The sequence below is a fragment of the Diadema antillarum genome, unplaced genomic scaffold, assembly GCF_040938485.1.
Source record: "Diadema antillarum isolate AM-2024a unplaced genomic scaffold, OU_Dant_1.0 seq00000079_RagTag, whole genome shotgun sequence".
NCBI classification, from domain to species: domain Eukaryota; kingdom Metazoa; phylum Echinodermata; class Echinoidea; order Diadematoida; family Diadematidae; genus Diadema; species Diadema antillarum.
Window position 1 is genome coordinate 2,862,595 of NW_027271172.1, and position 14,595 is coordinate 2,877,189.

At 41.0% G+C, this 14,595-nt stretch overlaps 1 protein-coding gene across 1 annotated transcript in view; it reads left to right on the forward strand.

Moving 5' to 3' along the window:
- The window catches only part of LOC139726092 (uncharacterized), a 99,994-nt gene that overhangs the window by 21,279 nt on the left and 64,120 nt on the right, over nucleotides 1–14,595 (forward strand). Inside the window, exons 15-27 of the mRNA XM_071637173.1 lie at nucleotides 485–599; nucleotides 1,356–1,757; nucleotides 2,290–2,486; nucleotides 2,971–3,193; nucleotides 4,738–5,145; nucleotides 6,200–6,328; nucleotides 7,362–7,643; nucleotides 8,475–8,888; nucleotides 9,589–9,797; nucleotides 10,427–10,664; nucleotides 11,503–11,916; nucleotides 12,525–12,770; nucleotides 13,352–13,534. Of these exons, the coding sequence (XP_071493274.1) occupies nucleotides 485–599; nucleotides 1,356–1,757; nucleotides 2,290–2,486; nucleotides 2,971–3,193; nucleotides 4,738–5,145; nucleotides 6,200–6,328; nucleotides 7,362–7,643; nucleotides 8,475–8,888; nucleotides 9,589–9,797; nucleotides 10,427–10,664; nucleotides 11,503–11,916; nucleotides 12,525–12,770; nucleotides 13,352–13,534 (3,460 nt within the window). The remainder of the gene's footprint in view (nucleotides 1–484; nucleotides 600–1,355; nucleotides 1,758–2,289; nucleotides 2,487–2,970; nucleotides 3,194–4,737; nucleotides 5,146–6,199; nucleotides 6,329–7,361; nucleotides 7,644–8,474; nucleotides 8,889–9,588; nucleotides 9,798–10,426; nucleotides 10,665–11,502; nucleotides 11,917–12,524; nucleotides 12,771–13,351; nucleotides 13,535–14,595) is intronic.

The window sequence follows — 14,595 nt, forward strand, 5'->3', positions numbered from 1 at the left end:
AACCAAAACTTTACCATCCCTGAAGGCTAACCACAATCAAACTCAGAAATACTGATGTGAACTTTAAAGCATCACTCAGTTATTAGTATAAACCAAAGCAATGTTTCTTTATTATATGATATCAACATTGATGCTGTTTTGAAGGGGAAAAAAAAATCTAAAATGTGGAAAAAATGTTGCTAAAATGGGGGGGGGGGGGATGTTGCTTTCCTGAAGATTCATGAATTTTTTTTAAATAAATAAAGGGTCACCTCGTATTATCCCAGGGATGAGATACTTTAACCTGTTGTGGACGAGCTGATTTTGCTACAATAACATTTCCCTTAGATACTTGCCCTAGTATGATTGAGATTAGTCTTAGATGGGTTAATAAAACATAAAAAGGAGCCATGGTTCTAAATTTGCTTGTTAACTCGTGCATTACCAGCAGCAATCTGTTAGTTGTGAGATGGCCAACTCTTTTTATCGTACTGTATCATTGCAGGTCAAGTATCTGTGTGTGGAGCTGCAGAAGGGTGCGTCTCCAAGCCGAGACTTCACCCTGATGTACCAGACCAGCCAGGCTGACCTTCTAGACTGTGTGCCGGTCACCTGTGAGAGTAAGTGTCCAGGAATACACAATGCAAATACAAAGTAAAATAGATGATCAGTGAGCAAAAACAAAAACAAAATCAAAAACAGATGCAGGAACGAAAGCTAGTAATGGGCCAAAACAAAACACATCAAAACAAAACAAACTCAAACAATCATGAACAAACATAAAAGCACAAATTCCTGAGGTTAAAACTGAACAAATTCATGCTCTGTGTAGGATAAATAGCAAAACGATCCTCAAGTTCCACTTGTATATTCTTAGGATTCCTCAGCTGTATAAGCCCATTTGTAATAGAATCTGATGCGCTGAATATTAGTTCTTGTAGAAATTGCAATATTTTGGAGGGAGCAATACAATTATGAAAGATCTTTCATTGATGGCTGCCAACATTTGTCTCAGGATGGTTTACCTGTCTCAGCTTGTCTTAAGCCCTGGAAAAATTTTTTTGATTTGTTTTAAAGTTTACTGAAAATTTTACCCTCCTCTGTCTCCCACTGGCCTGAAAGAGAATTCCCCTCGTTGTTGACATTGATGTTATAAAAATGAGTGAATCTGAGTGAATCGCTGACATTAAAATCAGACCAAAATTAGACAAATTATGGAACCCTCACATTTACTTGCAAAACAATGATATCAGTGGCAATTTTTGTACATATCCAAATTCAGTGAGGCGATGATTGTAGTGACTTCACAACTGTGCTCTTGGTATGTATGGAAAGGAATCTTTCAACTTTTTGATCTCTTTTTTTTTTTTAAACAGCTGCCGGCATTTCGCGGAATGGAATGTCCTTTACTCCCGAGCGGATTGTAGAACACCAGATGGCCCCCGAACCGTTCACGGTCTCCGTGTCCTACAAATCGGAGCCCGGCCGCGACAACGTCACAGGAACTAATTTGTGGGCACTGCGTGCATACCTCAGCGACTCGGTCAATGGCACCACGATCCTCTCCCAAAGCGAGGTGCAGCTCGGCGAGCTCGCCAACGCTCCTTTCTACTCCGGCAGCACCCTCAACTTCACCAATCTCCCCGTAAACATCTCGCTAATGGATGTAGTCTGCCCGGAGGATGCTTACTTCTGCACACAGCTGGAAAAGGGTGATCCCCAAAACACTGGGTATTCACTGGAGATCCTGCCCCAATGTCTACCCATCCAATGTGCTGGTAAGTTTGTCAAAAAAAAACAAACAACAACAACAACAAAATAATGAAGAAAAAAAAATCAGAGAAAATTACAACACACATTCACAAAAATGTCATTTGGTATTGCCATTTAGTCTCCTAAAAATTCTCCCATGTGAGTAAATATTACAGATGATTTAATCTCACACAATCATAATTATCTGGTCAGTGGCTGATGTTTCATATATTCCTGATATTAAGCTGTGATGCATTTTTCATATTTCTTTTGTTTACCGCCAAACAATGAACGGTTTTATTGTATGAAATTAATTTGGAATGGTTTTGATTTACCTCTTTGGTCGAAGCTATCCAATTTTGCAATGCAATGCCAACTATCATGTTTACCGAATTATTTTGTTTTGTTCTTCCGACATTCATCCCATGTTGATATTATGTGTACGGCTTTTGGCTTTTAGATTTGCAAGTTGTCAAAGGGTCGTATTTGGCACCCAATCTCATCAAGTTTTTCTCTTTTTTGTTGTTGTTTTTCCTTACCTGTTCTTTCTTTTTCCAGGCGTCATTCTGAATTCCACAATGGTCGCAGTCGATAGCGCCAACCTGCGAGAGTTTGAGAGCGATCAGCCCATTGCCCTCTCCCTCACGCTGAATACCGTTGAGGATGGCGCAAGCGTTTCTGGCATGGACTTGTGGGATTTCAACATCTTCTTGAGCAGCAGTGATACCATGTTTGATAACCGCCTGGCCGTAGAGGTAAGTCTGCTTCTAGGCCTGGGTTGGTATTTCCTTTCAGGTGCACTGTTAGGGGCTCAGACATAAAAGGACTTATATTAGCTACTGGTACTTGAAGACATACATTCATCCTCCAATTGTGTAAATATGCATCGGCATTTGAATGTTATTTCCCATCATTCATGTTGATGGTGTTTATCAAGATAATTTGAACATTCACTGGGCACCAGAAATATCAAGCAACGGGAAGCAAGTACAGATTATTATTTATAATCGTTGAGAATTCAACTAATGTTCATACAGCTCTTCACCTATTGAACATCAAGACCATCTGTAAATCATTAAAGAAAATCAAATATTTGAATATTGTAGTGCTCAAGAAGGTCAAAATAGTCATTGGTCTGAGTGTGTAATGTAATGCTTGATTGAAAATTGGACATCATGTGTGAAGGCCGGTGGTCACAATGGCAAGTCTTGACCAGTGGATTTTTTCACCTGTCTGCAGATGGTTTCCCTCTCAGCTCCAAACAACGAACACACCCTGGTCGCTGGCACGCCCCTGGCTGTGTCAGGCTTAGATGGCATCCTGGACCTCGCAGATGTCGGTTGTGTTCAGTTCAGCTACATCTGTGTGGAGGTGTCCCGTGCGGCCAATGCCAGCCAAAACTTCACCCTTGAATTCTTGCAGCCCAGTTCAAACATCGGCTGTGCACCCATCAACTGTCGAGGTATGGAAGGATGGGATTATGCCCTGCTCAGATAATTTGAAGAGGAAGTACATGTATCTGTCATTTTTCTGTGTGTGGTGTGGTTTTGTTTTTTGGCAGTTTTGTTTTTGATCTGCTTACAGTTTGTGTTTTGAGGTGCTGTCAATCCACCTTGTGTTTTGAGGTGATATCAATCCATGTGTATTTCACTAGTCAGTACTTTCCCATATTAAGGCTGTTGTTTTTAGTGTCATCATATTCCTGTGAAATGGTGGTGGAGAAGAGAATGCAAGCTGCATTTTCATCCCTGGGTGTCCCTAGCTCATTTGCACAGTTATAAGTACAGGCATAAGGATTTAAATCATGAATCTAATACTGGACGAACTGAAGGTTTTGCTTGCATGCAGATACAGTACTTTCCTAAATTGCTGCTTGTCAGACATTTTTGCGTGTTATTTATTTCGCAGTTGCAACGATCTCGTTAAATTGTCACTTCACCTTTTCGCAAAACAAATGAGATTGAGTACAGTTGTAAAAAGCAATACTGGTACATGTACTGAATGTTATTATACAAATGATGCACAGGATAGAGTGTGTTAGTGAAGGTGCGGCGCGCTCGAGAGTATTGACAATGGTACGACATGCACGAGGCGCAGCCGAGTGCATGTTTGCAACCGTTGTCAATACTCGAGAGTGCACCGCACCTTCACTAACGCCACGAAATAATCCTGTGCATCATTTGTTTTATAAAATGGGTCGAAAACTAACAGCATTATTCACATACCTTTGTGGGTCAATACCAGTCAGCTACATGTAGCACTCGTTCAAAAGTCAAGATGTCCGAAGTTCGTCCCAAACATTGCTACGCACGTCGCACTCGGAAATCCCGCACATAAGTACTGTACGTACGTATAAGAGTATATGTACGCCACGTACTGTTATGCACAAGAAAGGCCGCCGGCTGTTGTGGCAGCCCGCGGTCCAAACTAGAAGTTGTTTACAGGATTGACAGCGCGTATAGTAGCGCGTGACGCACTTGTAACAACTGATTGTGAGTGCGCACTGCTAGTGTAAACATTGTGACGTACGTCAGGCCAGGGAGGTGGAAGAGAGATTCTTCTTAGTGCATACCTGAAGAAATTAATGCACGCACACGTGACTCATTTCAGCGCTTCCAATTGGCTACATTCTTGAACCCATTTTATAATAATACATGTAAAACAAGTAGTGTGTTCTGCATTTAAAGTACTGTACATAGCATGTTGTATAGCTCATCATTGCCTATCTAGCATATTTAATTATAGACCTATAGTAGTTACTAGTTACACACAATATTATCTGTAATTGATGTAATATTATTTACAAAATTACACATATTTCATATTTTGGTTTTGCATGTTACACTGTTCACAAGCGATTCGTGAAATTCACAAAAATATAATGTATACCCTTGTGCAGTATAAAGAAATGACAAAAGTATGGCACTCCTACATGTAAATCGTTTGGTTGCAATCTCTTGGTACTCAGTTGCAGCTTTCACTGCTTGCTTCCTTGTGACCTCTCAGGTGTCGTGATGACTGATGTCGCTCTCAACCTCACGGACGGCGAACCGGTGCTCGAGCGGGCGACCAGCCAGGACGTGTCCTTCGACGTGACGCTGATGTTCGGCCCTGAGAGCGCCCAGTTCTCTGGCAGCGACTTCTGGCAGCTGGACGTCTTCACGAACACGGAGAGGGACGGTCGTGGGGATCGTTGCGCCATGCATGACCCTCTCTTCCTGGACGGTAACATCACCCGAGGCCAATCCATCATGCTGGCCCCACAGATGCTCAGCCTCAACTTGTCCCAGTGCACCTGTCCAGAGATGCCCTTCCTCTGCGTGGTCGTAAAAAAGAATCCGCAAGCCAGCCGAAACTTTACCCTGGATATCGCTCCGGAGGGTTTCACCGCCTGCGAACCTATTGACTGCACAGGTGGGGGTAACCTCTCTGTCCTTCCTAGTTTAAAAGCTAAAATTCCTTTCTGATGACATGAAGTTATCAGTTTTTGTCATCAGGCAAAATAAGCAACCCCGTTTATGTGCTCAAAGTCTGTATCAAACATGATGTAATCATGGAGAATGAATACCACAGACTTTATTTTACAGTTGTGGGTAACTAAATTATATTTTGTATAACTACCAATGATGGAGTTTCATTATTTCTAACAAATCTGAATCTATAAAGGTTGATAGAAAACCAACAATGTCATATGCCTGGACAATGAGACTGAAAGTGGACAGTAGCCACAAATTGTACTTTTGTGGTTTATGTTGTCTATCTGTAGCAACTGCGAAGAAGACTGAAGAAATTATAGAAGAGAAGCCTTGTTTCACATCATAATGACTTTGAACCTTTTCAGTATGGAAACCATGCATGGCTCTACCTCATTTTCTTCATTCATATCAATTGATGCCATGACAGTGGAAGAAAGATACAGCAGACCTACCAAGTATTCTGAATTTTGAGGAAAGAAGCTAAATTTTAAGGAAAGAATCTGAATTTTAATCATTCTTAGTTCTTGTTTCAATTGGAATTCCCTATTTTTTCCTTGCGATAATTTTTCTACACACTCCTATGGAAGCTGCTCTTGCTTTCCTACTCTTGAGCCAAATAAGCCCCAGTTGTTAGTCTGAAAGATATAAATCTAGATATTGTCTTGTTTGAACTTTAACAAATTGCAATTCAAGGTTGATGCTTTGTGTGAGACGTACAAGCGTTGTCTTTGGATGTTCCTAATTGTCTTACAATACAATGGCGCCAGTGTGAAAACATGGCCATAAATTTGACTCCTGACAGGGGCGTCTGGGAAGGATACATGAATGTAAAAACTCAGCTGAATTCTTTCATCTCCTGTTGAATCGTGATGTCTTCCCATCTAGTTTGAGATTATCTTGGTCTGTGGGCACGTTTATATAGGAAGTTCCATGCAGATATTAATTTGGTCTTAATCGACTATATACTTTTGTAATTGTTTTCTTTTGTGCAGGTGTAAGGATAGAGAGTGTTGACCTGAGTTTACAGCCTGGGTTTATCCTCTTTGAGGCCCAAGACAGGCCGGAAAGCTTCTATGCTGACGTCTCCTTGATGGTGGATCCACAGTCTGCCGGAATTAGAGGTAAGTCATTTTGTGGCTAGCAATCCCGTACCTTGGCATAAGTTATGTAATGCTGTTCACATATCAAAAAGCTCTGCGAGTGCTTCTTTATGTAGAATTGTTCTCTGTAATGATGTATTTGTACAAGTGTTGGTGGGAAACAGAGCAAGTATACAAATGCAAACAGATCCTTTAAAGGGGCTGCATCTTAAAGTAGGCAGGCAGTCAAAGATGTAACATGCATGTAGTATTAGCTGCAGTAGTTTGGTCAATGATAATTTTTACACTGTCCATTACTGTTTATAAAAGAAGACTTACTTTTCCTAATGTATCTGTGCAGGGATCAAATATTATTTTCGATAGGGGGCAGTCAAAAGGGTATTGTGATGCTTGCCTCTCTAGTTTGGTCAGTAATCACTGCACTCTACCTACAATATTTTCTTCTTTTTTTTCACACATCATGAACCACTCATATGCGTTATCTGAAACCACTCCTACTTTCTTTCCAATCAAAAGGCTTGATTATTATAGTTTTCTCAAAACTCAGTGGGGTTGCTTGTCTCTGTGGTATAATATTGTATCTTAAAGTCTGGTCTTCTGCACATTCCAGATCAATGCTTTTTGGGTGCAAGTAGTCATTGTAAAGTTTATAACAAAAATAGGTAGGCTAGTAGTGCCAGTGGACACATTCTTTAAAATCAGTATTAAAAAAAATCATGGCAAGATTGCTTTTCACTCATGAACTAATATGAATCAATAAAAATTCTATTGAAAGCATACATGTAGTTAAAACAAGATTTATTGGTAACTCACTTTCTTATATATTTATGTATCTTTCATTCAACTCAATTTGTTTTTTTAAACAACCAATTCCACATTGTTCTCATCATATGCTACCACTTTGTTATCATCAGCACATTGTTACATACATGTAGCTCAATTTTTCTTTTATATTTCTACTATCAGATTATAATGGACAGATTAAAGTTTGCCAAAGCCACCTCTCAGAGCACAGTGTACCTCTCCCCCACCACCCCCCTTTATTTCTTTCCAGGAGCTACTGATGTTTGGGCACTAGAGTTCTTCCTAGCCTCCAGACCCGATGACTATAACGAGCAAGCCATGCTCACGGAGATGCAGCGGAACCAGGGCGTGTCCAACGTCACCATTGAGTTCCGGAATCTCACCGTGGCGCTGGGCACCTTCAATTACATCTGCCCTCTGAGCGGGATGGAGAGACTGTGCGTCCGTGCCAGCCGGTCAAACAACATCAGTCCCGCCGATATAGATATTTCGTTCGTCAATGACACATCTTGTGTTCTACTCGCCTGCCAAGGTAAGCGTCATGTTGTTGTAGTTGTTGTAGTTGTTGTTGTTGTTGTTGTCGTTGTCGTTGTCGTTGTTGTTGTTGTTGTTCCCCTTCAGATTTTGGCCGCCGATGGTGCGATTGCTGCGAAATTTTGCCCGAGCATAGAGCCGGATGTCAACTACAAGATTATATGGTCATACAATAGACAAATATTGATTTTCTATTTTTGGTAAATCAAATATGCAAATTTATGCATGAAATCATGTTTTCCCCAGTTCCCCAGTTAAGATAGGGTTAAAGGTCAGCTGATGGACAGATTCGAAACTGAATTTAGCGGCTTCTTTCTAATCTCTGTGTTATGAAATTTAGAGGGACCAATTAAATGGTGACAGGTTGGTAATTTTGCTACAAAGTTCTTCCAGGACTTGAGGGGTTGATAAACACAGGCATGGTTTGAGTTCCAGTGCGTGTGTGAATTGAGGCATAAATGATGCAGAACACGAAATTCCTTGGTGCATGTAGAATGGATTGTACATATTTACGTACATGTACTTTAGAACACAGAATAACAAAAGAATAGAATATCTTTGCAAAATTTGCAATTCTTCTGATTATTGGCTCCTTTGTGAAATGTGTAGATAAGTTAATGTTAAACTGTAATCTTGTTCATGCAGTTATCAACTAAAGCTCTGCCAACATACAATACATACACTGTATATGTACTGATGAGATTTCAGAACAATCATATTCTAAGTAAAAATATGTCTGTAAGATGTGTCATCATCTTGGTTCTGTTTGATAACCTCTAATCCCTGGAAAAATGTAATCTTGATATGTGATCCACTTTTTTCCCTAAAGGGGTTGACCTCACGAGCCTGACTGTTAACGTCGAGGATGACTCAGCCTTTGTGGAGTTTGAAGCAACACGCACAATCGTCTTCGACATCACTGCCAATGTCACCGACTCGAGCACCACCATTACTAGTGGTGCCAACCTGTGGTCTGTCCTCGTCTACGCAGCTGTGTACGAGAACGGAACCGGCGAGCGCTTCAGCGAGAGCCAGATTCCCCTGAATGACCTGTCGGCATCGGTCGCCCCCGGAGAGCTGGTGACATACGACAACGTGACCTGGAACCTCGACTTGTCCAACTTCGTGTGTCCCGACAGCAACACGTTCTACATGTGCGTAGAGCTCTCCGCCAACGCCAATTCTACTCCAAGATTCTCCCTGTCAGATCCCCTTCTCACCTGCACAGAAATCGACTGCCTAGGTAGGTCTTTCTACAGACTCCAGATTTTGTCTAGTGGTGGCTGAAATCTTGAAGTCTGTGAATGTGAACTTTAGAATGTTGTGAATTTCCTGACTCTGTCAGAAAATCTACATTTGTGTTTTGAGATGTAATGATTCATCCTACTGTTGTTGCTGCCGATGATGATGGTGATGATTTTATCAATTGCTATAGTAGTAGTAGTAGTAGTACTAGTAGTAGTAGTAGTAGTAGTAGTAGTAGTAGTAGTAGTAGTAGGAGTAGGAGTAGTAGTAGTAGTAGTTGTTGTTGTTGTTGTAGAAATTGTAGTGAGAGTTGTAATGATATTTTATGACAATAATGATGGCAAGTTTATTGATGATGATGATAATAATGAAAAATAATTATTGATATTTTAAGGAGAGATTGAGTATATTGAGAATTGAAGAAGAGATGTCGAGAAGTAGAATCTTCTTTTGCCCCCATGCAATTCACATCAACTTTACCATGTTTGTTACACTTAGTATATTTCTCAAAAGACAAAAAAAAGAGAAAAAAAGAAGCCATGTATGCCTTGTCCAAACATATCTTTGACCGTGAATACTGCTTGTGTTATTGTATGCCTTAACGTACAGAACATACAAGTAAAGGGATATCATTAAAGAGGGAGTGGAAAACTTGAACATGACTATCCTTTTCTAAATATCTCTTTCCCACTGTGAAGGCGTTGTGATAACACTTCTGAATTTGACCGTCGTGAGTGGCGATCCAGTCTTGGAGCGGACGCCCAATGATGTCGTCCTCTCTGTGACGGCAACGTCCAGCGCAGCGGGCAGCAGCATTGTCGGGAGTGGTCTGTGGAGCCTCGACATCCTCGTCTGCGAGTTTGACCAATGCTCCAGTGGCAGTAGCAGGAGGAGGAAGAGGACCATTGTGAGTACAAATAGATGGGACTGAGGGAAACATGTTTGCTCACCTTGACTTAATTGTTCTCGAGTTTACATAGATCGCTTAGAATGACAGGCTTCAGCGGAGGCCACGTGAAAAAACTAGACTTCCATTAACAGCTGATACCTCTGCCAGCTTTATCTAGCTTGTGTATAGAAAGGTCTATTATGTGGTATAAACTTGCAGTGTCGCACTGATGGTTTGTTTCACACAGCTAGCTTCCTATTCAGTTAACCTGTAGTAATTTGCTTGCTCATTTAATGCGATGATTTTGTCAACAGTGTCAGCTGGGCTTTTATTTTTTATTTTTTTGTTGCGTTGTTCAATCAGGCAGAAGACATGATAATGATAATGATTGCATTTATATGACGCTTTATACGGGCGTTTCTAAGGGTATTGGTGCTATGTTTATATATGAAAAGTAATAGGTACGATAACATAAGGACAGTGCAAAACCAAAGTAGCAGTAGCAAATATGTTTGCATAAAGTTTCATGCGCATGCTAGTGCTATCCCCACAACAAAGAAAGCATATTCTGGGGGGGGGGGGGGAAGCGTTAATGATGAGATATAGTTATGACTTTCATGTTTTTGTCTTTTATCTCTCCCTGACAGGGTTATTATGATCAGGTCACAGCTAATTTGACCTCAGCTGAGGCCAATGCTGACCTTTCTGCTGGTAGCAGCATCAGCTTCAACAACATAGCATTGGCCCTTGACCTGACCACCCTCACCGTTTGTCCCCAGAGTGAGATTGTATACATCTGTGTGCAGCTGGAGCAGGGGAATTCCCCCAGCAGAGACTTCAAGCTGTCAGGAGACCTTCTTGCATGCCAGCCAGTTAATTGTGAAGGTACATTGTTTAAAAAAAAAAGACATCGACGTAAATAAGCACTGTGTTTTTAGTAGTAGCCATGAAAAAAAAATCATGGGCGTACATACTCGAGCAGGATTCCAACTTACGTCGATGTAGGGCAATTTGTCAATCAGTTGCAATGAAAACATCTCGACGGAAGAATTTCATGAATTTGAATGGTGCAAATATATTGATTATTTTCCCAGGGAGGTGTTATAGATGAAGGGGAAACTCCTTTAATCCATGCAAACATACATTAGAATTCTAAAATATTACAGTGGGATGTTGAACATTTGTCTAATATGCTTTCATTCCATTTTCATTGTCGCTTTTTCTCCAAAGACAAAATTTGGAGACAAATGAAACATTCCATACTTCATCAAGGCTGTATTTCGACTTAGTAATTCAGAGTTCTAATTCCGTACCTCCTCTTAATGCGGTATCAAAATTAAGTGAAAATTAGATCTCTTAAAATCTTCTTATTTTTCTATGATGCAATCCGACTACAATGTACTTGTAGAAATATCATGAAACATCATTGAAATGCATGTGATTTTCCATTTAAACAGCCTCAGGGGACCCGAACCGAAATAATGTACAGAAATTTTTATTGCTTTGAGATCATGTCAACATTTTTTTTTTTTCCAATCGTAAAGTTAATTTTGAAATGGCAATCTTAATGTCAGGTACTGATTATGTGTTTCATTCAAAAAATAACAGTTGTAAAAAATATTTGGAAATTGAAGGGATGGGCAAAGAAGTATCAGTGAAGGATTCATTGTTTGGTGGTCTCTGTCCTAATCATTGTCCTTGTCATTGTCTGTGTCATTGCCAGGTGTCCACATCGCCAGCGGTGTGGTTGACTCATCGACGGGGACGCTGCAAGAGGGGAATCCCAGCAATGCCGTTTCGCTGCTCCTCACATTCACTGCCGACGTCGAGAGTGCCAGCGTGTCTGGAACCAACCTCTGGGACATCGAAGTCTTCGGGAGCCGATCGGACCAGCCCGGCGAGACCGAGGTGGGCCTGGTCATCGCCGACATCGGCAGTACCACCAACGTCCCACTGGCGGCTGGCGGATCCATACAATTTCAGGCATTTGCCACCCTGGATCTATCCGTCCCTTCATACAGAACGTGCGAAGAAGTCCGCTACGTCTGCGGCAGGCTTACCCGAAACCCGACGAGCTCCGAGACATTCTCTGTAACTGGGAGTCAGCGTACTGCCTGTGCACCTTTCCAGTGTACAGGTGATAAAAGCATTCCCCTCACTGTGTGTGTGTGTGTGTGTGTATATATATATATATATAATATATGTATATATATTTGTTTTCTTTTAGTATTATTATTTATTTTTTGGTAAGTGAGATTTGTCAAAATACTGAGTAAAGTACATGTGTATACAACGTGTGCAAATTTGTATATATACCTCTTGGGACTGTCTTTCACTTCTGAGCTTTTCATATCCTCTCTAGTAGTTGCAAAGCTTAGTCAGACTACCAGTGCAACCTCCAAATAAAAAGAGAATTACTTAAAAACAGAGATGCATAAGAGGATTGTTAGTGTAAGTTTTTTTGTGTAGCTTATGCATTGGATATTAGCGACATATGATATACAAGTGTGTACACCTATCAAGTTGCACATCTAATTACATCCTGGAAATGACCAGAACTAAAAAAGACTACAAAAGTTTGCTGAGTGCTCCCGCCAAAAGCATTCTGGGCTTTTTCTCTCCATCTTTGAGACTTGGAGAGAATTGAGGCTTATTGTCTCCAGATAAATTCTTCCCATTCAACTGAAATCTTTTTGTGTGATGCAAGAAGTATTTTTGTCATTGATTGTGTGTTTCGTGATGAAGGTGTCCTGCTCAGCGATACCAACGTTACAGTGGTCAGTGGCAATCCTCTGACTGAGGGGGAGAGCAATGAGCTGACCCTGACCGTCACGCTGGACGTCACCGATGAATCGTCCGATCTGGTGAACGTGAGTGACGCCTGGACTGTGGAGGTCTACGGCAACGCCCAGGCAGATGGAAACAGTCTGGTCGGAACAGGGCGCTTCGTGGCCAACACCAGTCAGGTTGGGGAGGAAGGAGCTAGCCCAGGTGCGACCGACCGCCAACGCTTTGTTTCCGTTTTGTCTGTCTTTTATGTATTCCATTATGCATCTTGATATACTCAAGTCTGATTACAGCAAAGTAGAGTGAATTTTTACCATCAAGTACAGCTGTTGATAATCAGTTTTGCCAGTGGCATCACCAGTTCCATTGTTGATTCTCATGAAGAAGAAAAAAAAAGGTTTGAGTGGCAACAAAAGAATTGAAGTGTGCAGTGTTTAGTCAGATCTTCAGACTTCGGAGCTGTATGCCATAATATTCCCACAAAAGATCTTGATCCTTGCTAGACCTTATTAATTGATTAACCCATTGAGGACAAGTCCTGAGTATACTCGTGCAGGTGTCTATGGGAACGGCATGTTGTAGCAAAATCAGCCCATCCTCGACGGGTTAGTGCTGATGGAAAGCACACTGGTCTTTAACATGCACAAGGTGAAATGAAACAGCAAGAAGTAGTTTTTATCAAGGAAGAATAGTAACATACAAAACCAGGGAAGGAGTAGAACTAGACAATGATTTACCACAGTGACATTTGCTTCAGTGAACTCTACCATACATGGTCTTGACAGGAATGGTAACCACACTGAACCCCATCAGTGTGAACCTTGACCTCACCAACGAAGTGTGTGGAGACGCGAATTACGTGTGCGTACAAGTCCAGCGGGGACTTAGCGCCACTCCAGCCTTCAGACTGCAGGGGGTACCAGCGGATGTTGATGGCCTCTATGCTTGTGCGGAAGTGGACTGTATCGGTGAGTTAAGCCTTTTTATGTAACGCCTGAAGAGATCCTTGTCATTTGATTGGTCGTTTGACATTGATCATTCGGCCCATTTCACTATGACGTCATCATCCGTGCAATTGTGGCTCCATTTACCATTCATTTTTGGATCCATAAGATTTGCTCTGTTGCACGCTCACTGAGAGCCCGGCACCTACGCGTGTAAACGATTGTGTTTGCAGTGTGTAGATGCGACGGCGTGCTAGCTTATAGCTCTCAGTGAGCACTCTCGCGATCTCAGATTCTGTCTTGTTTCTAAATTAATAAAACATCAAAATAAGACAAGGATCTATTTTATGCGCTATATAAAACAAATAAGAAATGTTTTTCATTCGTGCAATGGACAGAATATTTCATTCGGTGAAAGATGAAATGTTTGATCCATTCAAACTCGGCTGCGCCTCGTTAAATGGATCATTTCATCTTTCACCTCCTGAAATGTTCTGTCCATTGCACTCATTAACATTCATTATTTGTGTACCATGCTATACAGAGACTTTAGGGCGGCGTGTGCTATGCGGTGTTTTCTAGCCCATCGGCACACAAAGAGTTAAACGGGCAACTCTGGACCAATAAAAAGTCAATCTGAAAATGAAGAGTGGAATTTTACAAGCACAACCAGTGAAAATTTGATCAAAATGGGATGAAAATTAGCAAAGTTTCGCTTGTTTTCACCACAGCAGTTCTTGAACAGTCAATATGAATATGATATGCAAATAGTGAGTCAATGATGTCGTCAGACCGACAGCTTCAATACCCAGAAATATCTTGTTGTGCATCAACCGTGATATGAGCTAGTTCTATTTCATTTTTTTTTTATTGTGACTGAGTGTCATTTTCAAACATTTAAATGTACACTGATAATCAGATAGAGCAAAACAAAACCTTTCCAATGATACCTCACTCATAACATAACAAGGAACTTTCAGTTAGTTATGATAAGAAATATGTCGTATTCTCTTATAATTTTCTTTGTTTTTTCGCAGATTTAATCTTAGATATCTAAAACCTAAGAAGAATGTTCATGCATTTAG